Genomic DNA, 27132 nt, shown 5'->3' with positions numbered 1-27132 from the left:
GTATATTTATTGTTATATATATTTGGAAGAGTTAAAGAAACAATTTATATAAAGACTTTCAAAATACAAGCGCACCAATCTACCTGTAAAATTCATAAGCTTGTAGATAGGCTGCACGCCAACTATAAAAACCGCATATTACAAAATATGTATATACAAAACAATACCGCAAATTCACTCAGTGGTAGCAAAAAACCCCAACCCCCAAAACTTCTATTATCGTGATCATTCATTCTTGTACCTGTGGTGGACATAGACGTGGGACCAATTAATTCTATCCCGGAAAGCAGTTGCCCAAGTGTTACAAGTAGAAGTGCTAGGATTGTTGCTTTAGGTACAAAGCTTCATACATTGTGTCTCAGTAGAATTTGTTCTCTTTGAAGCTACTAAACGGTCACATGCGGCAGTCTATGGATGTTTATTTTAATCAAGACCTAACTAGAGAAACTCAGAGCTGGATTTAGAAGCGAGCTGCAAGAAAGTACACTAAAGCAGGAAAACAGGTCTAAATTTATTAATTCAAGCTTTTCAGGGCCCCACAAAGATTTTTTCTTTTCTTTAAGGGGCCATTTCTTGGGGATAAATTTCAGAACTAACTGTGAGATTTTAAAGCATAACTTTAATTTTTACAGTAGCTCCATCGATACACACTCTTATTATGTACCAAGTGGGACTCTTGCGGTTTAGCTCAATCCTCTTGTCAAGTGGACTAATAAGGCACTTAGTGCACAGCGAGAGAGGCAGCGCGGAACAGCTATTTCTTGTTACTTCCTATGTAATGGCATGTCATATGGCAATATCCAACCAGCCCTTTAGCTTTTTTATTTGGTGCTAATTCTTGGCGTTGAGTAGCGCTTTGGGTACTGCTCTGCTGCCTTTAAAACTCTAAACCTGAAATATATGTAAAGGCCAGGCTTCCACAGCAAAACCACTTCCCACCATGCATGGCTTTTGTTATTCCTAGATCCTCGGCAGACCCAAGGAAGACACATCTATTTCACTCGACATTATTAACATGCTTGAACTTGTAAAATTACAGACACCAACCAGTATTAGAAAAGAAAGCAAAGTTATCTGTCAAAGTAATGTTTCTAAGCATTTTAAAAATGAGTGGAAACATTTTATAATGGCCCTGATCCAATTCCTTTCCTTGCAGGGTCAACTAGAGCTTTCAGCTGACTTACGAGGTGTTCAAGGATACCAGTCAGTTTTAGAAAAAAGTACGGTTCCCATTTCCAATGAAAGAACCAAGAGTTTTACTGCCTAGCACAAATAAATGGACTTGTAAGCTTTTACAATGGCTATAAATTTGCCCCATTTTAACTGACAAAATTTATCACCACAAATACACGGAAGAAAAAGGCAGCTGTTGTAAACACACTAATAGTGTCTTTCTTCCTATCAAAATACACTAGATCCTGGCACAGTGGCTAAACTAATCACCAAAGAATGGCATGATTCTTTGACTTACTTCATTATACCTGAGGAGTGGACACCTGAAAAAGCTTTCCAATTCCTGGCCCTACTTGTAAACATGCCCTAAGTGAAGCAAATAAATCCACACTATAGGATTTGCAGTGGAAAAAACAAACCCCATGGCTTTCCTTGTCTACATTGCAATTTCTCCTTTTTTTTTTTTTTTTTCCTTCTAGCAAACACACGAGGAAGAATTTTGCCTTATGGAACTGTTATTTTACCCATTAATTGGTTCAAGAGTTTATCTATATAGGATCATACATGTCTTTCAGATAACTGAGATACACATTTCGTATAGTCTGACATGTATTTCCTTCTACGCGTGCATGCATTTTTCATTTCACCTTATGCCAGCTGCACATCATAGCAGATGAACGATGGCATCACTAAGATATCAACATCATCATCACATCAAAGAAACCTGCGCGACTGCAACAAGCCTGTTTTGCTCATTGTATATCCCTATTTTCAGTGGTGTTTCCTCAAGTTTAATGATGATGAATTCTCTGTAAATGCACTGATGTAATGCAAAAATACACACAGGCAGCTTATCTCCTAGCCAACCAGTGCATGCAATTAAACTTGCGACCCATTTGTCTATCACAAGTGTCTGACGGCGAGACAAACAAAAATTATTGACACTATTACTTTCAGCGTGTTATAAAGTCAATTTTGGCAGAAAACTATTAGCAATATATTCTGCCGTTATTACACTGAAGTGATCAGGTGGTAGTCAGCTAATACAGGTATTACTTCCCAAGCTTTCAGAACTTGTAATTGCAAACAAGTGTCACGCTTAGATCAAAAGAACAAATGCTTTTCAGCTCTGTCCTGAAAGTCTAGTACAATTTCTGCTTGGTCAGTTTCTTGCTCTTCCCCCAAAGAAAGCCAAAACAGAAATGACTGTGGCTTTTGGACCTTAAGGAAATTCCTTACTGGATCTCAAAGCCAGCCTGTTAGAACCACGGTCCCAGAGGAATCGCATAACCTCTGGGCACAGCCTCTGTGCTGACTGTGACAGCAGCCACATAGTGTGGCCGTGTTAACTCCATACTCATTGGGGAGTTTTTTTAACATGAGGAACCAAAGACCAATGCACGGCCTTCCTTGTGCCATGCGGGGAACGTGGCAGGCTAGGTCTGTCCCAGAATATTTTGCGTATTTCTGACATGAGCATTTCTAGGAGGAAAAGCACAGTGCTGCACAGACAGCTAACGCAAAAGTTACCAGACTAGGCAAGTACTGCTCAAGGCTGGTAAACAGTCCTATGTAGTCAAACAAATAAGATTATATGAGTTGCCCACAATTTTTAAATAACTATTAACAACTACATGCCCAGTTATTAAGACAAAGGGAGAAATACTTGTCCTGTCATCGCTTTGAGTATGTTTTGCCAGTGCTTTTATTTGGGCCCCCTCTTGGGGTTGGGATCTTGCTTCCTATAGAGGGAGGTCGAGCTTTTGCTCCTGAAGGACCTGGCTTCCTTAAATACTGGCCACCTATTTTGCCTGTGAAGAGAAAATACAGATCATTATTGTGAGCACATCTAGTCCCAGTCTTGAATCTTAACTCCCATTTTGATTCTCAAGATATATTAAGTCCGAATGACTGATACTAGCAACTAAAAGTTGGCAGGCATCCAGCGTGAGGTGTGTCTCATACCAGGAGTGGTAGGACTAAATGGTCAGGTTTCCTTTCCTATGTCTAGGAAATTGCTCTGGAGCTTTAGCTGTGTCCAGGAAGGATTTAAGTTCCTTCCATGTCTCCAAATTCTAAGCAGCAGTAAACTAACTAGCATTCTCATTAGCAAGTAGAAACAGCAAAGCTGAAGACAGATAGACAGACATGATTGTAGGTCCAGTTCAAGACTGGAAACTGTCGAGTTTAACCGCATTTCACTGGTGACAGCGGAAAGAGACAATTCAACAGTTCACAACTTGGAGTAGTTGTGAAACGCAGGTATGAGCAAAGCCAAGTATCAGGCAGAGGAGGTTAACTCTAGCAACAACCTGAACATGCAGTGGACTAAAGAACTCTGAAAAAAGTCTGAAGGAGGACAGGTTTTGGATGCTACTGGCCAAAAGAGTTTTGGTGCTGCAGGCAGTGAAAACCGCTTGTTTAACTTCTGTGTTCGGGAAATAAAAGGATTTTGCATGTGCTTCGTAAAGACAACTGTTAAAAAAAACCCCAACACCTGACATCAGCATCAGTTTCTCTTTGTTGGTGAAGAAGCTGCACAATCATAAATTCTGCCTAGCTCCTGCGTCTGAATTGAAAAGGAAAAGCAGTACACAGCACTAACTATTCAATTCATCTTGTAATTACGATTAGATTAGCATCCTCTGATTGGACATTAAAAGCTAAATCAGGCTCCCGGTTCTCTGTGTCAGCGTTCAGGAGCTTTCCAGAATGTTAACTGTTTAGTATCACTGCTGATTGTTCTATTCATGGTCGTACTATTATGCCGGAGAAAACCCCTGAACTGATCAAATTATCAAATATGCCAGCTTCCCCAATCCACTGAGCTAATGCCCTCGTTTTGAAATTATTGTTATTGAATGATCTTGAGAATTTGCTCCCTAAGTATACTGTAGCCTATACCAGCATGAGAAATACCAGTTAGGTTACGCAAATGCAAAAAAAGTGTTGAACAACTAATTAAGAGCCAGCTTGCTCTCGAGGATGAAATACTTTTCTTAAGCAAAGGCAACACAGTAAAAAGCATAATCATTATTATCATAAAACAATATCTTACCAGGCTGCAACAGAAGAGTTTTATTTATTGTGGATAACCTCCGTTGATTCATTTTACAGCCATCTTTGCCCATTAGGTGAGATTTCCAGGCCTAAAGTCAATTAAAAAGAAGTGATATTACAATACCAGCAAAATTAGCCGATCTCTTATCTAGTCACTATGTATGCACATACACTTTTTAAAACATGGGGAAAATGAAGGTCGTATACAGTCTTTATGGCAACAGCATTTAAACCTGCTTACTCATAAAAGCATGAGCACCTTATGACTTACTAAGTGAAATAGAAATTAATATATCAATTTTTTAATATAACTTAAAAGGTACATCACAATAAAAAACCCCAGACAGATCCTCGAAATTAAAAACAAGTGACATTCATTTTGTTTTTAAATTTTTCTTAACTAACAGCTGAGTTCATATCAGGAAAGAACAATATACAAATAACATGGAAAATCTTTTCATCTACACATATTTTAAACCGAAAAGGTGTGGGCGTAACTACAAGGTTATGATAACAGTTAAAGTATTCAGCAACCCAAAGGAGTAGGAGCTGCTATTACAGGAACATGACAGCTTCTTCAAACTAGGGCTATGTGAAGCCTCTTACTTACAAGAATAATTTGGGCAGAAGAAAAAAAAACCAAAACAAACAACCAAAACACAAACAAATCCAAACAAGACATACATTCTCAACAAACGCTTCAGACTTGGTTACGGTATTTTCTGAGCTCCTCACGCTGGGCAAAGCAAAAAGTATTTGGAAAAAACTTCTTGTTGAGAACAGAAGCACTACTCAATGGTCCCATTGAAAGGAAGAAAATAACATAGATTACGTATCAGCCAATGACATTTAACTGGATCTAATACTCAGTATAGTGCTGTTAGCTGCTCCCTGGATAGCCTTTTTCCAAAAATTAAATCATACACAGAACTACTTAAATATGATCATAATGTAGTGTTAGATGATTCATATAAAAGACTCAAACAGATATGTTAAGTATTTTCTGGACAAATTGCTTTTTATATAATACCAATACATATTTTAAATTGCAGAAAGCAATTGGAGCTGGCGTGTCAGAGATTTCACAGCATTAGGCAGTTACAGGGAATAGCATGCAGAAATTAGAGAGGCCACCTCAACTCTCTTGACAATTATAGCAGTTCTTGCTTACTTTCTTCATGTCAATTTTTTCTTATACCAAAATCAACATAGTCTTAATCCTGGATGCCCTGTTGGATGTGCTCAGTCCTGTTGCAGTATTTTAAGCTGCATAATGTCACTCCAAACACCAGGGCTGACAAGTGAACTCACAGAATCTTGTAGTAGTTGGGAATTTGGAAAGCTGTAAGGTGTATAGCTGCCTCTGCAGGAGGAGAAAGACCGACACTGAATAGCCTGTAGCCCTGTGGTTCCCATATACACCTCTAAGGGCAAAAGACCCAGGTTCAACGATGGTCCCCAGAGCGTGAGGTAGCCATTATAGACCCCAGCAATAATCCAGGCAAGTTCTTAAGTTGGTGGGTATAAGCCACTGTTAGAAGAGGACAGGAATTCAGTCCCACTGACATAACAACAGCAGATCAGTCTGGAAGGCAGTCTTACCTCCTCTCCTGGGGAAAAGTTGTGATGGCACAATGGGCAATGGTTTGCCACATTTTCTGGTTTGGCAGCTGAAACGATTAAAAAAATAATGTAAGAATGGCAAAGACAGGCTAATTTCAAATACAAAAGGAGAAGGTGCACAACAAAGAGCATAAAACTACCCTATGGCTAAACCAGCTCCTACCCTATTATCATTGACTGCTGTCAAAGAAGTCCCATGTTTAATCATCTACATTGAAACAAGATCAAAAGGAGTGATAGGGCTTAATCCGCAAGGATGTGGTAGAGGCCTTCTGTTCTCCTCACTCATCCTCCCCCCATACCTTCATAGAAGCGAAGCATTTCAAGCACTGGGAAACTCAGGCATTTATTCTATTTACTTAGATTTCTAAATCCATCGTGCGGTACCTAAACAGAAGTGGTCTGACTTGCCAAAGATTTGCAGTATTTGAAAGTCTGACTGACTTGACCTTTGAAGTTCAACCTTCCTGTTTGAAACTACTCACAATTGCAAGTCTTGCTCTTAATATGTTTGGGCAACTCATCTTTTGGAAGGGCCTCACTGCATCGTTGACATTTCCCAAAGCTGTCCTTTTTATCACAATCAGTCAACAAGTGCTCTGTCAGGCTTGCTATTTCCACCACCTGCAACAGAGCAAGAGGCACCCAAAAAGATTTGTAGATTTGTACTGCACTGAGTAAATAAGGATACTATTTAAAAAACTGCGATTTTTGGAAGTTAAATCTCACTTTCCAAAATGACAAAGGGAAAATGAAATTTTAGTCCAGTTATTAACACAATTTATAATGCTGCTCTTTTTGAAAAGCACTACCCAAGGTCACACAGCTGTGTTCAGAATTCATCTACCTTAGTGCTAAGTATCTTATAGCACGTTAAAACCAGAATAGCAATAGTTAATGTCTTGTAGTAGCTCTAGAAAGTTTATGCCTAACCTGTTTGCAGTGCTCACATCTGGTTAACATAGGGCAGTGTTTCCAGTAATGGAGATCCAATCCTTCCTCTGTGAAGGATTCGTCCCTTTCACCACAAAAAATACATAAGCTAGGAAAAAAACACAAATATCGGTAACATCACAGACTGAAATGGATGAACCCTGTTTCTTCTGTTAGAAACTATTCTGAAAAATAGCTAACATCTCAGTATACCTCATTTTCCCCATATAATGCTGGCCTTAGGGTAGGACGTGAACAGATACTATTATATAATTTATGGTGAACACAACTATAAAGCATTTGTTCCTATAGAAAGACATAATTTTACAAAAGCACTGAGAACAGCTCACTGAAACTGGCTTTCATGGCTCCAGAATTTTCAAATGCTTTCTCTATGCCCTTATGCTACAATTCACATGAAAACTACAATATACCTTTGCCTTATTTTATACTGGCAGTTGAACATTAAACTGTGGCAATTTCTTATCCCACAAACGACTACTCAGAAAACAAGTTCAAGGTCATGCTATCCAAGAACTTAAGAAATCAACATCTAGGATTGCCTAGCGATAACTCCAAGTCTGTTAGAAGAGATTTACTTTTTCATTGTTTCAACGCTGAAAGTATTAGCTTTGATCTACTGGGAAAATGTTATTAACATTATTAGCTTGCAGGTTATATACTAAGTGCTTAAGGTGATTAGAAGCTGCTCATCTAACTTACTTATCCAAGTAATTTGCAACAGAGGCATGATCATCTGGAATCTCTGCTGCTGCAGGCTGTGGGCTTTCATTTACCTGGTAACCTGTAAAAAGAGAACTATTAAAACCAAGATCACATTTTCATTAGTTTTTGTGCATGCCTAGAAATACTGCTTCTCTGGATCTTAACAGGGAAAAAAAAAAATAATCTAATAGAATCATAACATTGCCATATTGGTAAACAAGCACTGGAAGACAACATACCTGTAGGCAGCTGGGAAACTATTTCTTTAGGGGTCCACAACAGTAAAATATTTCAGTGATTATTTTTACATGTAGTAGCTGTTCTGCTTCAGGTTGAGGAGAAACCTAAAGTGGCTTCAAGCCAAGCCATACTAATTTCTTATTAGAAATTAACTGGTTAGCTGATGGTAAATTTTCTTTCGTGAACTTAATGGTTACCTCTATGGCAGGTTGAGACTCAGCCAATCTGAAGCACTCTGGCATGCTTTTAACTGAGATAATTCAATAATCTATTAAGCATCCACAGAATTTCAAAGACATCCTGAAATATCTCTACATTTCTTAACACTATTTGAAACTACCTACCTTGATTCTTTGGCTTCTGAAAATCAGATTCTTTCTCCTATTGAATAAAGAAATTTAAGTCAGAAATTTGCTTAATGACTGTGATGCTTGCCAGGGAGAAAAAGAACAGATTATATTCTGTTTTTTCTCTGGAATTAAAAGCTTAGAAGCAGAGCCAGTGCATTACAATGTTTGTGCTTCTGGTCCCACAGCAGATCTCTCGGGTATTAAGGCAGCAATCTTCTGAGGGGGGCAAAACAGTCCTACTTCCTGGCATTGGGGTAGCTGACTACCCTTCTAAGGTTCAGATATAAAACTTAATGGATGTGCAGTACAGCATGCTTCTGGAGGGCCTTGACGCACTCGGTACAATTCCTATACTCTAGCTGGTACAGAAACACTCAGACTTGTAGAAAGACTCTTGAATTTACCATACGATAGACAAAGCTGTTATAAAAAAGAATCCAAATTTTATACTATGTTAGGAAAAACAACACGCAGTTTTTAAGTCTCTGCTGAAGAGGAGTACATCATGGAGCCTCTTTTTTTTTCTGTTTGTTTATAATGAGACAACAGTAATGTTAATTATCTAAGCCTGCGATACCTGAGGAGAAAAGGATTAAAAAAAAAAAAAAATCAAAACCAAACCACCCTAACCTTTCCAGCTTGAACTTCTGCTTCTATCTCCTTTAGAGCTGCCAGCTGACCTTGCAGAACTTTTATTTCTTCCTTCTTCTGTTTCTCTGCTTCTTCTGTTGCTGCCTTTCTCTGTGCCTGTCAAGAAATACTCTTTCAATTACAAGTTTTTGAACCATCTGTCATATAGGAAAGATTGGAAAACACATCAGCATAGAACAAATGGTCAATGCAGTACAAGAAACAACCTGCTTGGTTAAATGATTGGTGTGTTACAGGAACACCTCCCTTGCCCCAAAGTCCTCTGTACTAGCCTGAAAGAAACACATAGCATTTCCCCTGTGCTTACTGTTTCCAAGGCTAGCCAGCATAAAATAGGATACGTGTATTTTTCAAAATGATTGTGTATTATTTCAGAAGTACCATCTCTGTATTCTTTGTAGGCTTTATTCATAAGAATAAGTATATGCAATAAACGGAACACCAGCTTGTTACACTAAATAATGTTAACAACACACCTTAAGATACTCTGCTATGCATGTCATTCAATGTCTAATATAACTATGAAATCAGTATATTGCTCAGTTGAATGAAATGTTTAAAGTAGCTACACGTGTTCTGCAATCTTATTACATACCCTAATTTCAGCTTCAGAAAGTTTACCATCTATTTTAGTAAATCCATCAAAGAGTGTTTTATAGAGAACAGTCTTGCGAATGCTTGCATCATCTGGAGGAAGATATTCCAGTATAGCAGCCTTGTGCTGCCTGTACATATCAAAGATAATCCGCAACGCTACATCACGAACTTCATAAACTCTGTGTTCCAAAGCTCCCGTTGCAAACTGAAAAGAAAAAAAAGAGGAAAAAAAAAAAAAAGTCTCTCTTTTCCCACATTCTTTTTAAGGACTTATTAGTCTAAGATAATTATTTCACTGCAGTGGGAGAAATCTTCATACAGACAGGTTTTTCCAAACACTTTTTGACCCAGCGATTCTTTTTTCCCCATATTGGCATCTTGCCTCCTCACATGGCTGTGTGTTGTCACCTCCAAGAGGCTCAAATTTTCTTCAGTAATTCACCAAGCACTCCAAAGCAGACAGATAAGCCCCAATAAAACAGCAACAGAAAACACTTCATGTGCTGTAAACTCAGACTCCTACCTTCATGACATTGCTGATGGTAAACCCAGAGTTTTCAGTTCCCATGTCTTTCAAGAGGCACTCCACTAATTCCACTTGACTCATCGCCAGATGTGTTGGGGAGTTTGGTTTTAATGGTTGAACCAAATGAACTGGAACAATCTGAAGAGGTTTAACTTCACTACACAGTGCCATTTCCTATAAACATACAGAGTCAGTGTGCATGGAGGAATGCTAAATGAGGAAAATTAACTGTCTTTGCAAAGTAGAGTTATTCTAAGTTACTTATAACAAGTTAAGTAAAACAAAATAAGCCTTCCATAAGAAGCAGCTGCTTATTTCTTACTTTAGCAGCCAGAAGTTACTTGCAAAGGTTTTAAAAAGAGGATTACACAGATGTTTGGTCTTGCTTTTGGCATCAGAGAGAAAGCTACTGAGAACTTGATAAAATCTTAGTCATGCTCAGATGAGCAAGAGTTATAGAACTGGGCTGTAAGAAGAATTTCAAGAACTCCATCTTACACTGAACTATCTGAGGAGAAGGTAGATGAGAAGTGTCACAAAGGATGCAAAGTCTTGACATTGCATCAAGATGGATTTCAAGACTGCTTCAGAAAACATATGCCATCTCATAATTTCTCATTTTATTTCGCAAAGGGCTAAATTCTGCTGTTATTCAAAGCTCAATGTTTTATTTCTTTGCAGGTAGCAGAATGTTTAATAACCGAAAGCACCCCTCCCTCCCAGTTCCTGTCAGCTGACAGACACTCAACCAGATGATGGTGTCCTGCAGTCCCTCTTCCTGAGGACCAGATGCAGTTGTCACCAGGTTGGCTGGTCTGTTTTGGACGTACTTATTTCTAGAGATATGTGGCACCTTCCCTAGAGAACTGCTTATTCAGTCAGGGTATCATCTATTAGCAGTGATACAAAACAAACACATTTTCCTTCTCTCCAGGCCATGTCCTGTCTACAAAAATATACCTGTAACCATGTTCTCATTTCCGTTCTCATTCAATTACAAAATCTATTCTAAACAAGCCAAGCAGTAGTAATAAAGTAACCTGTCACCTTTGGGGTTCCAGTGACACACCAGAGCACTTTACACAATTAATCCTGTTAAAATTTTAGTTACGTCTACAGCAAAAGAGAAGTCTTTTCCCTCCATGTGTGGATGCAAGCAAGGATAAATAACCCAGAGCCAGTGACTCACTCCACTCCACTCCCAGGACTGAATTAACACATTTTCACACAGAACTACTGTTCTTTCTTCTAAATTCTACTGGAAAACAGAGCCTGTAATCCTCTAGCAGCTATTCACAGCTGCTCTTTGTCAGCAGTTGAGCAAGGAATGGACTGTGTCTTTTAAAATGGGCATCTTTTTTATGCTAAGTTGACTTTCAAAAGTTGACTGTCAAAAATGCAATCAAACTGCAACACAGTCTGAGCAGTATGTTGTACTTTCTTGCTCTCATCTCTGTAGATCACTTGCAACTAAGAAGAATGCAAGAGTCGTACCCTTCTTGCATCTGCAGCAGCAGGTATCTCCCCACACTGTCCCCCACAACAAAGGTGACAATACATGGCTAGAAAAAACACCGCAAAGATACTAAGTTGGTGCTACCACTTTGCCTTCCATGTAAGGCATAATCCTTTACAGCACCAAACTCTGGTCTTGAAGTCAAGTAAATTGTAAGTTCTGTGACATTCTTAATGCAGTCAAACGGTAATTTGAAGAAAAACACCTACCTGAATGAAGTTAGAAGCCACAAGGCGAAGACGGGATGAAGAGTCTCCTGTTCTAGAAAGCAAACTTGGAAGCGTTTTTTCTACACAATGAGAAGTTTCTAGTTTTCCTAGTTGATGTTTTGGTATATATTGGGTAATGATCATTTTTAAGAGTTTCAGGGAAGCTTGAAAAACCTAAGTTAAAAAGAAAAAGTAAACACTAAACAAAAATACCACACAGATCCCTGTTTTCAGACAATGTGGTAAAATCTTTTCTGTAGTTCTGAAGAACAGCAGCAACAGGAATCTAGAATTACGGTAACACTCTTAACGGAAGCTACTTCATTCAGATACCTCTCTTCCAGAAAACTTGTCACTCGGGTTTAGGTGAAAGGCTTCAGAATTTGTTTTATAAAGAGTAACAGAGCTCTTGATTTTTTTCTTTTCTTCTTGTTTAAGGCTTATTTGAAGCCTAAGTCTCCTGTAGTCTCTCAAGTTGGAAACTAAAAGTTACTTCATTGCTGTATTTCAACTTTACACACACACACACCAAAAAAAGGCTCAACCACAGTACACATTTACTGCATCAGCAGTTGTTTCGCAAGCTCATTACTCAGCCCAGGACAGTATTTTCCATGCTGCTGAATGCCAGACTTTGCTCAGTCCTTGATCCTAACTAAAAGCTGACATTTCAGTTGTTTTTGTTTTGGTTTTTTTTTTTTTTTTTGAACTTACTCAACAGTAGTTTTACAAACTATTTAAATTATTTGAAGTGCCTTAACCACACGGTTCTACAATTTGTGCTGTCAGTTCTTCACTGGAACATTTCTTATCAAACACATCACAACTTACTGAAGACACTATGTCTTTGATGGCTCTCCTTACAAGAAAAATGGCAGCCCTCAGCATGTTCTTTAAATCATCCTTTGGAGTCTTTACTGACATTTCCATCAGCTTCTTATACACAGCCAGTAATGCGTCTTCTCGATACGACCAAGTTTTGGAATATGCTCCTGAAACCTGAACACAGAACAAGTTTATCTCTTAAAAGGTCAATACTGATCTTTCAATATTTATATATAGAAACAGCCTCAAAAGAACATATGAACTTCAGCATGAAATCCCCAGGTGTTTCCTACAGGAATTTGGCTTTTATTAAAAGCACATACTTTTGAAAAACGATGAATAAAATGGATTAACAGGTCAGGCTCAAGGAACCATTTCACGCACAGCAACGATTTCTCTCCCTGCAAACGACAGTGGCAAGTTATGGGTATTCTGGTAGGGTCTGTACCCTAAAGCAGTCTACCAGATACTATCTGCTTAATAGCTCATCAAGTAATCAATCATAAAAGCTACAGCATCATATAAGTGTTGAAAACAGGCACCCATATATCCAAGGTCAAATTCTAATCTCAGATTTTCAAGTAACAGCTCTGAACATGTAAAAACCGTATCAGTAGATCTTTGTTGACAGAGCGCATATAAAATCAACTCAACACAGACCACAATAATCTATGCGTTTATTTTGTTGTTTTTTACCAAAGCTTCTCCAAAAACTTCAATAGCAGGGCTGGCCTCCCTCAGTGCCTTCTCAGTTAATGGTTCTGGTTCCCCAGTAATGCCACTTCTTGCAGTATCATCAATAGCCCCTTCAGCCATCTCCGGCTCAAGGTACGCAATTGCTTCATCAGGCTGTTTGCAGATAGCTGGAAGAGGTCTCTCATCATAAGGTAAAAATTCAACCTAACAGAGAAGACAAAATTGGCTATTCTAGAAATGACTTAGATATGGAGTTGTTTCATCACTACTTGGATTCACCTCAATGCATTTTTTTCCCCCGTCAAAGCAGTATTGCTTTACATTTAAGTACAGATGTTGAAGTTCCCATAATAACATCATGAAAAAATGGAATCAGTGCCTGTGAATAAAACTTACTTCTTGTTTATAGAATACAATAAAACACACACAAAATGCCTTTTGTGGAAGTGCACGCATCTACAGAAGAAATCACCTGTTGACAGCAAGCCAGCAAGTCATAAAGCCTTATTTGTTAAATTATTTTAAGTCAACATCCTGTTAAGAGCGAATACTACTGCTACTAGAGTCAATGCAAGTCTTCCTTAGCTTTGCCAAAAGCTGAAGCAGCAAAACCTAAAGATCAGGTTAACTAGATACTATGATTTTCTTCCTCTCTTTAGACATGACACCAAGACTCTTACCCTACAACCACATTCCAACAAATTCCCTTGCTGCTGTAGATTCATCCAACGTGATCTCTGAGAAGGAGATTTATTAAGCCATTAAAGGAGCAAGCAGAATTCAGCTACTGCTATATTGGCTGTATGACCCTTGATTAGTCATTTAATGTCTATTTGCTTCCATTCATCTATTTGGAAATCAGGTATAATCCCCTTTTGCCCCAGACTCAATGAACATTTGTAAAGGCTTCCAAAGAAATTCAGGAAAGAGAAAGACCAATGCCAATTATTAGATGGGCACTGCTCAGCAACACAGTCAATTTCAGATACTATATAAGCCACGAGAATAACCACAAAAGACCTTGTTGTTTTGGAAGGTTGAATACAAGATCATTTGCTCTGACAGGTTTCTGCAGTAACAGAGGTACGCTGCTCACATTTTCTTTGGGAAACACTTCCCTGGCGGTTGCAGGATGAGTCTGAGGAGGAGGAGGGGACTGATGGGGAGCAACAGGCTCAGCAGAAGAGGGATCTGCTGACTTCTCTTCCAGCAAAAGCTCTGCTCTCCATGGCTCTCCTTTTTGCGGTTCTATGTGTTCACAAGGAGATGAATTTGTAGCTTTTGTGCGCTGAGGATTGTCAGTATAAATCATAGACTCCAAAGGCAATTCAGGTGGTTTTCGAATCTGAGAAAAGGAAAGAGATTTTGTAAAGCAAGGCTAACAATGTACTAAAATCAGTTAGCACAGCTACAACTCTGACAGTCAACAAGGTTCTGCTGCTTTCAAGTAAATATCAGACGTCACTCACAGACATGTAATCATTGCCACTGGATACAGCTTTATGAAACAATCGGAAAATAATTTTGTGCAGATGCGTGTGTGGAGAGATTTTAAAGCTTCCCATTCTGAGAACAATATAAAACTATATTTTATCACATTAATTCTCTATGGTTAGCCATGATGCCAGCATAAGACTGTTATACCCCTTCAAAATACGAGAAAGTACCTTATGAATCTGCAGTGGGTAGCCTTGCAATTATGCAAAACATTCAGGATTCTAATGTCATTTGCTTGAGACCTTAACAGTTTAATGTAATGTTATCTATGGAGAACTAAGCATGTTCATAAAATGGCACGTGCAAGCCTTTGGTTAGGGAAATCCACAATACAAATAGAAAACTTAAAATCCTTACATAATTGTCATAAAGTACCTGTGTAACAACTCTTATTCCCTGAATTTATTTTGGTTGCTCTGCCATTTCTATTTACAACCCACAGGATAAAGCCTCCTGAATTAGGAATAACAGTACCCACCATCAGCTCTGCATCCAGAAGGTCGTGGAGCTCCAGTTGCTGATACACCTTCAGGCGGTAGCCCTCCATTTGCTGTTTCTTCTTTTTAGCGAGATCATAATCCTCTTTCTCTACAGCATAGCGCTTCTCTACCTCATACCGACCAAGTCGTTCCCCTACCTAGAAGGTGGTATAACAGGCTAGCTTGGAATCACATTACCATATATATGTATACATTTCAGTATTTCCAGCCAAGCTACTAAATCAAGCTATCTGATTTTAAAATTACTGTTTTGAAAATATACTGGAAATCATTATGATTCCACATGAACACTAGGGTCCCCGATGGACCACTGGAACACTGTTCGGCTTAAGAGATAAACAGTCTTTCAACAATACCTTTTGCAAGTCTGCGATAGCTTGTTTGAGTTTCTTGGCATAATCATAGCGTTCATGATGGACAGCTTCACGCTTCTTCTCATCCAGTCTACGTATTATCTGAGCAACTTCTGGATCCTGGTACATGTCAAAAGCCAAATCATCCAGAGGTGAAATGGAGTCAGGCTTCCTGAAGATATAAAATGGATAAAATAACCTTTCAGTTAATCCAAAATAAACCAGTCTGAGCATATGTCATCTCTTTTCACTAGCAGGGAACTAACAAAATATAGAGACTGAGAACTACTTTAGACTGAGTAGACGTTTTGCCAGGGTATACGCAAAAAAACATCCTTACCCAAGGTAAGTTCCATCTAAGGCAGGGTCATCTGATTTAATTCCTAAGTAGTGGTCTATCAGCTTCTCTCTGGAAGGCTTTGTAAGGGGGGAAAAGAAAAAATCTTAATGCACATTCAACATCAAGTATGAGTTCAGGACAGAAATTGTGACTTGCCACAATCAACATAAGCTACACTACTTATAATACTTATGTTTTGGGGCATATTGAAACAAGAGATCTTGGAGAGGCTGAAAATGCAAATGTTCCAATTGATTGTGTTTCATTTTTTGTATCCACATATTAGGCTCAATTTTTGAGAACTTTCTTGCTTCAAGATAACAAAAACAAAAAAAAAATCAATACATGGCAGCTCTGCTACAGCAAGAAACTAGCAGAAGAAAGATGCATTCCATTACCCCAAGAACCCTGTAACTGAGCATGTGTAGCAACATTAAAAAGACAGGGATGCTTTGCACTTACAGTATTATTGCTGTCATTGCTGTAGTCTGCTGGATCTCCAATAATGTTTATAGCTACTAGGGCAACCTGGGATAGATTTAAAGAAAATGTAAATGCATAAGGGTATTGCATTTCCATATCTTATGAAAACTGAACCAAAAAAATTTGAACAAAAAAAAGTAGGACCTGTGGTCTCCAGGGTGGTATGGAAGCAAAGAAAAGTACTAAGTGCTAAACGTACTTCATGCTTCATTAAAAAATTATTACCAAATCTACAGACCACAGTGTACAGTCATCAGTTGTTCCCTTCCTGTACTGCTCTGGAATGGAAGTGAAAAGAGTCACTGCAGGCAGATATTTGCTTTTTTCTGTATCGGGATGGCTACACAACACCTCCACTTAATGCCACATCAGATCCTAAAGACTAAGAGTGGCTTTGTAGCAACTGCAAAGCTGTTCTCAGAGAAAGTATTTGGTCTTCAGCACAGAGCCTGCTGTGCAGTCTAAAACTCAGAATGGAAGGCAGTAATGGAACATGCACTTGACTCGTTTGTTCTGGATAAGTTGCATGCACTTGGTCATGATTCCAAGTCACTTAAAATCTCTTATTTGTATTTTCCATTTTAAAAGAAATAAAAAATAAACCCAGGAGCTTTCAAACAACATTATTGGCTTCTACAAACCAAGGGAGTGAATTTCTATGCCCATTCTGTACTACTGAAATGCCATCTAGCTTACCAAGTATGGACTCTTAACTCAACTTACCTGACCGTATAAGTTGTATTTATTGACATAATTCTTATGGAAAATCAGCTTCAGGTACTGGCCAACTGCATCCATATACACAGATTTTAACTCTCGTGCTTTGAAATCAGTCTTTTCATTGTCCGAGAGAGGGACATAACTGAGAAGGAAAATATAACAAGTAAGCAGAGGAAATGTACAAATACACAGCTGTATTTTTGCTCCTCAGGTTAGTACTTTGATATGGTTTAAAGCGCTCTCATAACTGAAACAATGTGTGCTGTCATCTGACAAGACTGTTACACCTACATCTTCAGCTTTGTTACAGATCTAAGTGAGTACGGAATCTCTTTACTGCTTACAGCACAGTGTATTAATATTGCATGCAAAGCATAATGAATATTCTTTCCTCCTGAAGCCTTTCTGATTAAGGTACTAAAACCATTTAGAGCTTTTTGACTTACCCTAGTCTGTGAAATCTCTCTGACTGATAAGGAGCAAAGTATTCAGGCAAGCTTTCACTGATGTAGAACTCAATTTTGCTTGAAATCATGTACTGGTGAGCAAGCAACTGCAGTTTTCGTATTCGACACCTCTCCACCAACTGCAGAACAATTTCCTGTGGATACTGACAGAGTCTGAAAACATACACAATTTCTGAATCACCTTTTTAAAGATGACTTCACTTCAACTCAAGTAACATTTAATTATGAAACTTTCCGAAGTTATTATAGTTGAAGTCAGCATTACAGATATTGTAAAAACAAACCAAAGAGTAGAGTAGAAACACTCTTCACCTTATTGCATGCATGCGTATGTTAAAGTACTCCATACATATCTAGAAGATGTGGTGAGAAGACCGGATTTTTAACACTAAGCCAAAGCAGCTGCAAACTCTAAGAAGACTGACGAGAACAAAAATGGTTCCCTTTTTTCCTTTTAAAGGACTTCATTTAAATGCAATGCGATGCCTTTAGGTGGTAACCAAGGTGCTTTTTTTTCCCCAGGATAAGGATTCCACGGGGTTAAAGTAAGTTTTCTGGTTTTATAATCAGTTTGGTCTGGGATGCTGTAAACTACTCTGACCGTGCAAGGTACACCTCCCGCTCATTTTAAACTCAGTGCTTCAGGACTCCGCACATTCCACCCGCTTCCAGTACCTGGGTGATCGCCATCCATTCACAGTCGGTGCGTGAACCATCAGCTCTTTTGCGCTGAAGCCATCTTCGTGTCCCGATGAACTAACAACTATAAAACCGATCTTCTGTGGCATCCTGCAGAAGCGAGCTAGTCAAAGCAATGATGTTTCAAGCTTAAGCTAATCCCTGGAAGGACAATAAAAGAACACTAAAACACTACAGCCAAAGAATTAAATCCTGTGGTCCATCAAGTCAGTAGATGATGACTACAAATCTAGATTATCTTTAATTAATGTTGGCACCATAAACTGCACCATATTCTTATGCTGAGTGTTTTATTAGTACTTAGTGAAATGAGGGTTTAGCTAACTCGTATAGCAGATTGCTAATAAACTCAATTAAATCTGCTAATCCGAGATGGAACTTGAAACCATCTGAGTTCCAAAACGCGCACGGGAGCGCCCCGTACCATCCTCTGTGCACTTGAGCCAAAGGGAAAAAGCAAAGAATAAAGAATGGGGTCAGTTTAGCCAAAAGCTAGCTAGCTAGCACTGTTTCACAGCTACACACACACCTGGGCTGCTGACAGGGATGGCAGCAGAAGGCAGGTTACCACGGGCACAAGGGCCAAGGACCACCGCTACCCCCCACCCCGTGTCGTAGAGATATCGCGGCATTAATTTCGGCTCCCTCTCTCCTTCACCTCCCCCCTCGCCCGGCCGCTTCACCACAGGAGGCGGCAGCAGGCCGAGGCGGCAGCAGGCCGAGGCGGCAACCCGCAGGCCCCGCAGGGGTCACGGCGCCGGCTCAAGGCGGGGAACAAAACCGCCCTAAGCGGCGGCCTAGCGCACGGCGGCGGCCCGGGGGGAAGGCTCGCCAGGGCCGGAGGAGAAAGGCAGAGCGGAGAGGGAGAAGCGGCCGGGCCCGGGCCCGGCCCCCACTTGCCTGACTGCGGCCCCATCGCCGGGTCTCATGGCAACGCCGCGCCCGCCGCCGCGCACGCGCGCCGGCCCGCCCGCCCGATCCGCCCCGCGGCGGCGCATGCGCGCCTGGGTGGCGGCAGCGGCGGCGGGAGAGCGGCCGGGAGCATGGCGGAACCGCTGCGGGCTTTCCGCCTGCGCGGGTGCGGCAGCCCGCAGAAGTTCGGGGTGGCGGCCGGGAGCCTGCGCGGGTTGTTGCGGAAGGGTTGCCGGTTGCTGCAGGTGCGGGCCGGTGTCCGAGGCGCGGGGCCGGGGTGGCGGGTCAGCCCGTCTCTCACCCGCCCGGGGGGCAGCTTCCCTTGCCAGGCAGCCGCCTCTGCCTCTACGAAGACGGGACGGAGGTGACCGAGAGCTATTTCCGCGCCTTGCCGCCGCAGACGGAGCTGGTGCTGCTGGGCCCCGGAGAGACCTGGCGGGGCTGTGAGTCCGGCGGGGGTCGGGGGTCGGGGCGGGGGTGTGACAACCGGCGGCGGCGGGGCAGCGCCCGGGCCCGGCCGCGGCCCCTCAGCCGGTGCCGTCTCCCCCGCGCAAGCCGCAGGTGCCAGCGACATCGAGGGGTTCCTGGCCGCCTTCTACAACCAGAGAGCCGCCGTCGTGGAGGCGGCGCGGAAGCTGCTCTCCGACGAGCAGGCTCCTCGGAGGCAGAGGCTGCTGGCGGATCTGATCCACAACCTGAACGAAAACAGCCTGGCCGAGGACAAGGAGGACGACAAGAAATGGTTCGAAGGTACGTCTGTCGCCCGCAGGGAGCTGCTTAGGGGCAGCAGGGCTCACGAAGGAGAGTCACTCCTGTCAGTCTTACTGTTCGGAAAGAAAAGTAGTTCAAAAATTCGGGACTCCTTCTGGCTGGTGCGATTTGGTACCCGGTCCGGGGATTAGTTACCACCAACATCAGCGTGCGTTTTTGCGCTTCTCTAAGAGAGACGCGTATTTACTGTCAGAAAATGGTAAAAAAAACCCATGTTCCCTATTGCTCCACCCTGGATTGCTCTGGAATACGTCTCTTCCCCTTCAACATAGGTCTGCATTTACAATCTTTTAACGATTTGCTAATAGTATATTGATAATTTGCACCTATCAGCCAGCTAACTTTAGACTTTCTTTGCAAGTTCCCTCTCCTGTTCCCGAGTCATTATTGCAGGTCTTCCTCAACAACTCAGTTTTCTTTTCACAGCCTCTTAGTGTTCTGTGTGTGCGCATTAATGAGAAACATTTAACAACTACAGTATCAGCTACTGCTCTCACAGCAGATGCTCTGCACGGTCCTTTAGAGTGCTAAGAGCAGGGTAGTCTTGAACCAGTAAAATAAAAATGGGAAAGAAAAAAAATCTGTGCATGCTGAGTTTGGGAAAAGAAGGGATAAACACCCAGCTAGGCAGAAGCACAGCACTAGAAGTACTAAGTTACAGCATGATCTAACTCCCTTTAGGTCTGGAGTCTCGTTTTAAGAACAAATCAAGCTACATGCGATACAGTTGTGAAAGCAGAATACGAAGCTACATGAAAGAGGTAACAGTTTCTGTTGAAGTAACTTACTTTCAAGCTGCTAGTAAAAGTAATTCTGTGACCACTTTTATATAAAACACTTTTACAGAGCAATATACTCATTGTAGAAAAGAGCCTCAGGCTGCTACACGGACCAAGGAATGACTGGGTTTTGTTTTTCCCCCGCCCCTAGGTTAGTAGTTTTATTTCCAATGTTCATCCTACAGCAAGAGATGCATATAAAAGGATAATTGACCTGATGTCAGATAAACTGAGATCTGTGAAATACAACGGATGCTACTTTGACAGAAGAGAGGAGGAGGCAGTCCGCCTGTGCACTACGGAGGGATGGTTCTCTTGTCAGGTAAGTTCAGCCCTTTCTGAAGCAGAGAGCCTTGGTTCCAACAAGCAGTGGCATGACTTGCAATGACATTAGAGGAAGGAAACAGGTACTTGGATGCTTGCATAGTGCAGTATCAAGCTTGGTGGGGTGATGTTGTCATAGCGTGTGACCTATCTTTGGTTCATTATAGCAAGTGGAAGGACAGCGCTGGGGTGGCGAGCAGTACGCCTTTCATTGTAGCCGTCTTGTTTTACAGGGACCTTTCGACAGAGATGACTGCCCATGTAAGCATTCTATCAACCCCTACGGTAACAGGGAAAGCAGAATCCTCTTCAGTACCTGGAATCTCGATCACATGTATGTACAAAGTATTAATCCAAGCTTACCTGTTTCATGCCCTTCATCTTAGGCAGGAAAGGTAGAGCCATTGAGTCTTTACACCGGCCCCCCCCCCCCCCCCGCCACTGTGCAGTTACCTCTGCTGTGACTAGTGCATTGGATGTGACTAGATGCTTGGATGCTGCAGCTGTCTCTGATAACATAAAATCCTGATGACAGATTATAATGCCATGTCTCATTAGCTGCTTTGCTTCTGTTCAGATTTTCTTTGTATGAAAACATACGCCTCCTTACCACGTTATGCTTTGTGAAGGCTAAAAAGCCCTGGCACAGGATAAAAACCTCTGGCAGAACCCCTCAGACCCATTTTCAGGCATTGTACACTTGTGAAGCAAACAGGATTTGCTAAACTAATTTCCTCAGGAAAAAAAAATAAATCATAAACCTAGTTATGGTGAAAGAATTCAAATTCCGCCTGGCTCTAAAAGGAAGATGGAGACTTGATTATTATGAAAAAACTTTTGATGGCAATATTGTTTTCTCTTTTGTGTACTGAAGAATAGAGAAGAAACGTGCTGTTGTCCCAGAGCTGGCAGAAGCTGTCAAAACACGAGATGGAAGAGAAGTGAACTGGGAATACTTCTATCAGCTGCTGTTTACCGTGGATAATTTAAAACTTGTACACATTGCTTGCCATAAGAAAACCAACCACAATCTCAGCTGTGACAAAACTAAAATTTACAGGAAAAGGAAGCAAAACCACAAGATTTCATAGTGCTATCTCTGGAAGTGACTTGATTTTTACAAAATCATGTCACATGCTATCATTTTTAAATAGCTCTAGTTTCTTAAACAAAAACTTATTTAGGAGTCCCTGGCAAAAGAGACTTGCTAAGTAATTCAACTGCAGTCTCACAACACATACATTCATATCATGCCTAATTCTACTCTCCCGCCTTCTCACTTACTACAAGCCTTCCTTAGATCTCACTGTGTTAAGCGCAATAAAATAAAACTGTGAGTCAGAGTATAAAAATGAGGCCAAAGGGTGACACTGATTACGCCCTACAATCTCTTTCTTGCCCTGACAAACGTAGACCCAAAGGGCAATTCAGTGACAGAGCTGCTGGCTCTTCTGTACCAAAATACCCGCATTCATCCACGACCATGCCATTTGCTGTTGCTTTAGATGTACATCTCCTAGAAGGAAGATCAAGGCCATGGCATATCTTTGCTTTTACCACCTTTGTTCTTTGTCATCTTTCCCATTGATCTCCCTCTCCTTTCAGTTTCTACCTCTTTAGCTTGAGTTTGCTTGGAGCAAAACAAGCAATTTTACTGTATAATCATGTTTACCTGCCGCTTTAAGAGAATACTGCTTTTGTAAAACACTTCCTACCTCAGATAACAAAATACAAATAGATAAATTTTTACTTGATTTTTTTTTTTTTTCTAAATACCGGCTGATAGCATCTGAACTTTTAAGGGCTGTCAGTGTAAACGACGTGAATTTTTTTTAAATAAAAAAATTACTACCATTCTTCTGTGTGTGTATGTAGAGGCAGATGTGCAGGAGTGATTAATCAGGTATAGTATAGCATGGCCAATACAGACTAGAAAGACTGAGCGCAGGGAAACATGTTTATGAATGGAGCACTAGTTATTTACTGCTGTGTAAAGATCATCACTCATCTCTAGGGAAGAACTCCGTTGTCCCCCATGTCGCTGGTCCTCTTCTTACCTGGGCAAATCCAGCTAGTCCACACAAGATGATAGTATTGCTGTGTGAGCCATAACTTACTAGGTCTTGGAAATGCAGGAGCTTTGCTACAGAGAGTATTGTTTTACTTTAAACAACAAACTCAATCCCCCTCCCAAACTTTTCAACACAAAAAGTAAGCTGGGGGCATTTTAAGTACAGGATTTCTAATACTAATGTATTGAATCAATCCTTCCAGATTGCCTTACTGAATATACGTCATTGGTAACTAAGATGGAAATGCACACTACACTGTTTTGAGATTGGGGAAGGTATCGCAGCTATGATTCTGATGACAAACACAATGTCATCTGTATGGCACAATTCCTACAAACTGAAAATCACCATTTTACACAGTGCTGAAACCAAAGTGAGTGTTTGCGTGTGAAGACATATTTGCTATAAAGGGATGGTAGCAAATATGGCATTTAAGGAAAGCTGGGAGAGCTACTTCAAGATGGAGTTGTGCTAAAACCCATGAATATGCTATTAAAAAATTAGATTTTTCTGTGTTACAGAATTAGAGTAAAAAGGAGCCAAGAAATATCGTTGACAGAAACAATGCATCAGCTGGAGTGGAAATGTGAATAAATTAACATGTCATGCATATACAATTTGTTTGGCTTACAACTTTTGAATGTTTAACAGGCTATAGCTGTAGAAATTAATATTTATTTAAACCATCTGCTGATAACATTTTCTCTATATTTTTAGAAATGTAGAAGAAACTATTTATAACAATAAAGATCTGGAAGCTTATTGCATAATCACACTTTCAAAGGAGTATTATCATAAACGTTGGGCGAGTTAACAGTTCCTAAAATCATCTGAGCTTGCTCACTGTTTTCTAAAACTGCAGGCCAAAATAACAAATTCAGTGGACTGACCGATATCCCTAGCAATCAGTACTGGTTTGTCTACCAAGTCCGCCACTGAGAGATTTTATTCCTCCTTTATCACCACCAGCATATTTGTTTATGAAATTCCTATTTGTAACCCTTGGAAGTCAACTGAAAATACTGCACGAGCTGCATTACACAACTATTAGAAAAGGCAATGCTTACGGCTGGTCTGGTGGAAGAGGGAAGCAGTCAGCTTCACGTGGTGGTTGTTCAGAGAACTGATGTGCAATAAAAACGTACTTAACTTCTAGAGATTAACACCACTGAACTCACATTGATATCCATGCATTTAGTTTTGCTAGCGGAACTGTATTTTAGAGGTTTAATTGGTTCTGGTTTACATGTCAACAATGTAATACAACTTACACAGCAGGGGCCGGTGTGCCTCTTTCTACTGGGTAGTCAACTGGCTGCATTACTAACTGGATGCCACAATGTTAGACATCGCAGAATTGAAAAAGGACCTTGTTCTAACATGGTTTTCTTGGCTATTTTTAAAAAAGGAGCGAGACCAAACGTTCACCCTAGATATCGGCTCAAATTTATAAAAAAGCAATAAGAACTTCTATTTTCCCTGTTTTTTCCTAAATATTAGTGGTAAAATGATAAATTACAGTAATTCCAAATCACTGAAAATTCAGTCAGTCTTTGCCCCAGATAACCGTGGGAGAATTCTGTATCTGCCAATTTCAGAAAAACAAACTCTACCAGTTCTGTCTCTGAGAAAAGGCAAACACAGACACCTTATGTTAGTGGCACAGCCAGCCATCATTACGTGGTTGCAAAGAAAAGAAAAAAGGTTTCATTTGTTTACAGTTTGTTGTTAGACAACATCCTCTTCCTCCTCCTCCTCATCTTCCTTTGCAATGAAATGTAGCTTCCTGAATTCTCGCCTGCTCATCGTTGTGCTTGGGAGTGCAACTGCTGGGAGATCCTTTAAGAAAAGGATAAAATCATTCAGGAAGGTCTGTTGCGGCAAATGGCAGACCTCCTACCTCTCCAACAGTTCACATACTTCCACATCTGATACATGAGGCACCAACACACACCTCTTCACTTGGAAGCAGTGGCATAAGCCAATAGCTAAAGCTGAGAGGCTTTCAGGGGAGCTTGCCTGAACCAGTCACAGCTCATGGTCAAAGCAAGGGCTGGCATTCCTTCTGCAGGCTCGAGAAGGATTCAGAAAGGGTGAAGTGCTCCACAAACAAAGCTTCACTACTCCCACTAAATACCAGCCGTGACCCCTGCTAAATACCAATCCTCATGAAACACCTAAAACATGAAGGCATCGCTTGCCCAAAGTTATGCAGTGTTAGAGGCAGACCTGGGATTCAACTTTCAAGCTCTGGCCCCTGATTGAAAAGCAGAGATGGCCAGAAAGCAGCTTCCATTCAAAAGAATCACAATAATCACAATTTAGAACCAATGACCAGTGAAAAACTATTTTGACAGAATAACACTGTATCTATGAGTAAAAATACCTATCTTATGGAATTGGAATAATAAAATCTAAACAAGAAAGATTTCACATCTGAAATTAATTGCCAAGGCATCTCTGAGACAAATAATTCTATCTAGGGGACAGGGATATGACTCCAGATGTCTACCGATACTGGTCAAGTTTGCCTACAATTTCGAGGCTAGCCTTCTTTTGTCTGAAGATGCAAGACTGAAGTGGAACAGAACTGAATCTGTAGAGTGAACAGACTGTCATCATCTTACCTGGATAAACTCAACATCTCCAAAGAACCGGTCCACTGGCATTGGCTGGTTGCTGTCTTCATCCAAGAAAGCATTACCCTCTAACTGTATCGGCTTCTTCGGGACATCTGCATCCTCCAGGCTGGACCCATCTGACAGTACACTCTCACAGCTGCTTTCCTCTTCACTGCAGACGTGATCGTGCAGGTTTTCATCACTGTCCATTTTTGATGGAGCACTGCTTGATTTCACTGCACGCGGCCTGAGAGAAACATTATGCTCCTTTTCCTGTTTCTCTTGGTCAGTCTCCGGAATGCTTTCACCCTTTTTCTGTTGAATTATATTGGAGTCTCCTGGATCTTCTGAACGTTGATCCCCATCAGATGTTTTAGGCGCTTCCCCCAGTGCAGCAAGGTTTCCACTTGCACATGTAAGTCCTTCTAGATCTGATTTTACTAGACTGTTTTTTTCACATTTGAGCCTCTTTGAGGGTTGTCCGCCAGCTGCTTTGCGTGAAGAACACTGTTAGAAAAAAAAATAGGATCCTAAAGCTTACTTGAAATAAAGAAAAATAAAATCACCGTATGTCTTTAGTTCAAGGCTGGATGTGGAACCGAAGGGCTCCATCGAGCGAGCGGCACTGTGATCCAAAGCTGCATCGCTAAGACAAATAATTAGTAGAATGTGCACATGAAAAGGAGGAAAGTGGAGCAGATAGCTTACACTAAACCACAACGTACAGTCCATCATCAGTGGAAAGCTACCTCTGAAAGCACAAACTAGCACCGTACGTGGCCAATCACCATTTTCCTATTTCCTTAGGGATGCTGTAGATGGCAATTAATGTAGCAGAACGGACTATCAGCCGGGCCAGCAAACCGTCCCGCCGCTTGCCGCACGGGCCAGCAGCCTACCGCCGGCCTTCCGACAGCCAGGAATCCGAAAGCTGGCCCTGCGGCACACAAATCTGCCTCCGCACCGTGTGTCTGCACGCAGGCCCCTAACAAAGTGGCGGGAAGGCAGGAAAGGCGAAGAATTTACTTAAATTCTCCAGGTAGTTCCCTCACGGCGATGCCCGGTTGCACCCCCCCCCCCCCCCCCACTGTAACTGCCCGGCCCCGTCCCCTCCTACCGGGCTCGGCGTCCGGGGGCCGCCCGGCTCCTGGCGGCGGGCTGCCGGCTGCGCTTCCCCCGCGGGTTGAGCAGGGGCGGTTGCCGGGCGCCTGGCCGCCACAGACCCCTTCGCACAGCGCCCGGGAGGCCGCCGCCGCCGCTGCCGCCGCCTTGGGAGCGCCGGGCCGCGGCTCTCCGAGCGGCCCCGGCCCCGCGCTCCGGCCGCCGGACCGCCCGCCGCCATCTTGGGGAGGGCGCCGGAGCCCGCGCTCGCCATCTTGCGGAGCTTCTCGCCTCAGGGGCAGCCGGGCCTTGCCGTCGACCTGTCTCCCCGGGTGCTGGGTGAGCTGGTGGCCCCTCCGGACCGAAAT

The 27132-nt window shown here is 41.6% G+C and overlaps 3 protein-coding genes across 11 annotated transcripts in view; 1 reads left to right on the top strand and 2 right to left on the bottom strand.

Moving 5' to 3' along the window:
- The window catches only part of CEP104 (centrosomal protein 104), a 26221-nt gene extending 1369 nt beyond the window's left edge, over positions 1 to 24852 (bottom strand). For 4 of the 8 annotated variants that reach the window (XR_005932665.1, XR_005932668.1, XR_005932669.1 and 1 more), the window contains exons 1-22: positions 18714 to 18841; positions 18161 to 18325; positions 17465 to 17638; positions 17022 to 17160; positions 16278 to 16343; positions 15816 to 15892; positions 15479 to 15647; positions 15101 to 15259; positions 14222 to 14470; positions 13126 to 13329; positions 12436 to 12603; positions 11605 to 11778; positions 9877 to 10053; positions 9352 to 9558; positions 8736 to 8852; positions 8100 to 8136; positions 7513 to 7594; positions 6790 to 6898; positions 6342 to 6480; positions 5836 to 5903; positions 4232 to 4322; positions 242 to 2984 (exon numbers count right to left, since the gene is read on the bottom strand). Coding sequence is in view for 2 of the 8 variants with exons in the window: in XM_030018306.2 (XP_029874166.1) it covers positions 2848 to 2984; positions 4232 to 4322; positions 5836 to 5903; positions 6342 to 6480; positions 6790 to 6898; positions 7513 to 7594; positions 8100 to 8136; positions 8736 to 8852; positions 9352 to 9558; positions 9877 to 10053; positions 11605 to 11778; positions 12436 to 12603; positions 13126 to 13329; positions 14222 to 14470; positions 15101 to 15259; positions 15479 to 15647; positions 15816 to 15892; positions 16278 to 16343; positions 17022 to 17160; positions 17465 to 17638; positions 18161 to 18273 (2856 nt within the window). In the remaining 6 variants the exon portion in view is untranslated. Of the gene's footprint in view, positions 1 to 241; positions 2985 to 4231; positions 4323 to 5835; positions 5904 to 6341; positions 6481 to 6789; positions 6899 to 7512; positions 7595 to 8099; positions 8137 to 8735; positions 8853 to 9351; positions 9559 to 9876; positions 10054 to 11604; positions 11779 to 12435; positions 12604 to 13125; positions 13330 to 14221; positions 14471 to 15100; positions 15260 to 15478; positions 15648 to 15815; positions 15893 to 16277; positions 16344 to 17021; positions 17161 to 17464; positions 17639 to 18160; positions 18326 to 18713; positions 18842 to 19084; positions 19171 to 24761 lie in introns of those variants that run through there. The other 4 variants (XM_030018306.2, XM_041124292.1, XR_005932667.1 and 1 more) reach the window with 3 other exon arrangements.
- DFFB (DNA fragmentation factor subunit beta) lies at positions 19181 to 23654 on the top strand. Of its 2 annotated transcripts, none has more exons than XM_030018317.2 (7): positions 19181 to 19341; positions 19413 to 19539; positions 19658 to 19846; positions 20549 to 20628; positions 20798 to 20968; positions 21204 to 21304; positions 21845 to 23654. In XM_030018317.2, exons 1-7 carry the CDS (start codon positions 19228 to 19230, stop codon positions 22059 to 22061), a joined length of 999 nt encoding a protein of 332 aa, XP_029874177.1. In that variant the 5' UTR covers positions 19181 to 19227; the 3' UTR covers positions 22062 to 23654. The 2 variants fall into 2 exon arrangements, with proteins under 2 accessions (XP_029874177.1, XP_029874176.1); XM_030018316.2 differs by having other exon boundaries at positions 19652 to 19846.
- On the bottom strand, positions 23702 to 27132 carry C6H1orf174 (chromosome 6 C1orf174 homolog). The gene is made up of 3 exons (XM_030018319.2): positions 26781 to 27132; positions 25670 to 26170; positions 23702 to 24881 (listed from the first exon to the last, which is right to left on the bottom strand). The coding sequence occupies exons 1-3, from the start codon at positions 27036 to 27038 to the stop codon at positions 24771 to 24773; spliced, it is 870 nt and encodes a 289-aa protein (XP_029874179.1). The 5' UTR covers positions 27039 to 27132; the 3' UTR covers positions 23702 to 24770.

The sequence above is a fragment of the Aquila chrysaetos genome, chromosome 6, assembly GCF_900496995.4.
Source record: "Aquila chrysaetos chrysaetos chromosome 6, bAquChr1.4, whole genome shotgun sequence".
Taxonomy (NCBI): Eukaryota; Metazoa; Chordata; class Aves; order Accipitriformes; family Accipitridae; genus Aquila; species Aquila chrysaetos.
Note: the sequence above shows the minus strand (reverse complement) of the source record. Positions and strands in the feature narration are given on the sequence as shown.

Excerpts from the sequence above, each read along its gene's own strand:
- DFFB (XM_030018316.2), top strand. The coding sequence starts at position 19,228 with ATGGCGGAACCGCTGCGGGCTTTCCGCCTGCGCGGGTGCGGCAGCCCG. Across the intron at positions 19,847-20,548 it reads CGACAAGAAATGGTTCGAAG|GTCTGGAGTCTCGTTTTAAG; the intron begins GTACGTCTGTCG and ends AACTCCCTTTAG. Across the intron at positions 20,629-20,797 it reads TACGAAGCTACATGAAAGAG|GTTAGTAGTTTTATTTCCAA; the intron begins GTAACAGTTTCT and ends CCCCGCCCCTAG.
- C6H1orf174 (XM_030018319.2), bottom strand. The coding sequence starts at position 27,038 with ATGGCGAGCGCGGGCTCCGGCGCCCTCCCCAAGATGGCGGCGGGCGGT. Across the intron at positions 26,171-26,780 it reads GCCCCCGGACGCCGAGCCCG|TGTTCTTCACGCAAAGCAGC; the intron begins GTAGGAGGGGAC and ends TTTTTCTAACAG. Across the intron at positions 24,882-25,669 it reads GAGATGTTGAGTTTATCCAG|GATCTCCCAGCAGTTGCACT; the intron begins GTAAGATGATGA and ends CTTTTCTTAAAG.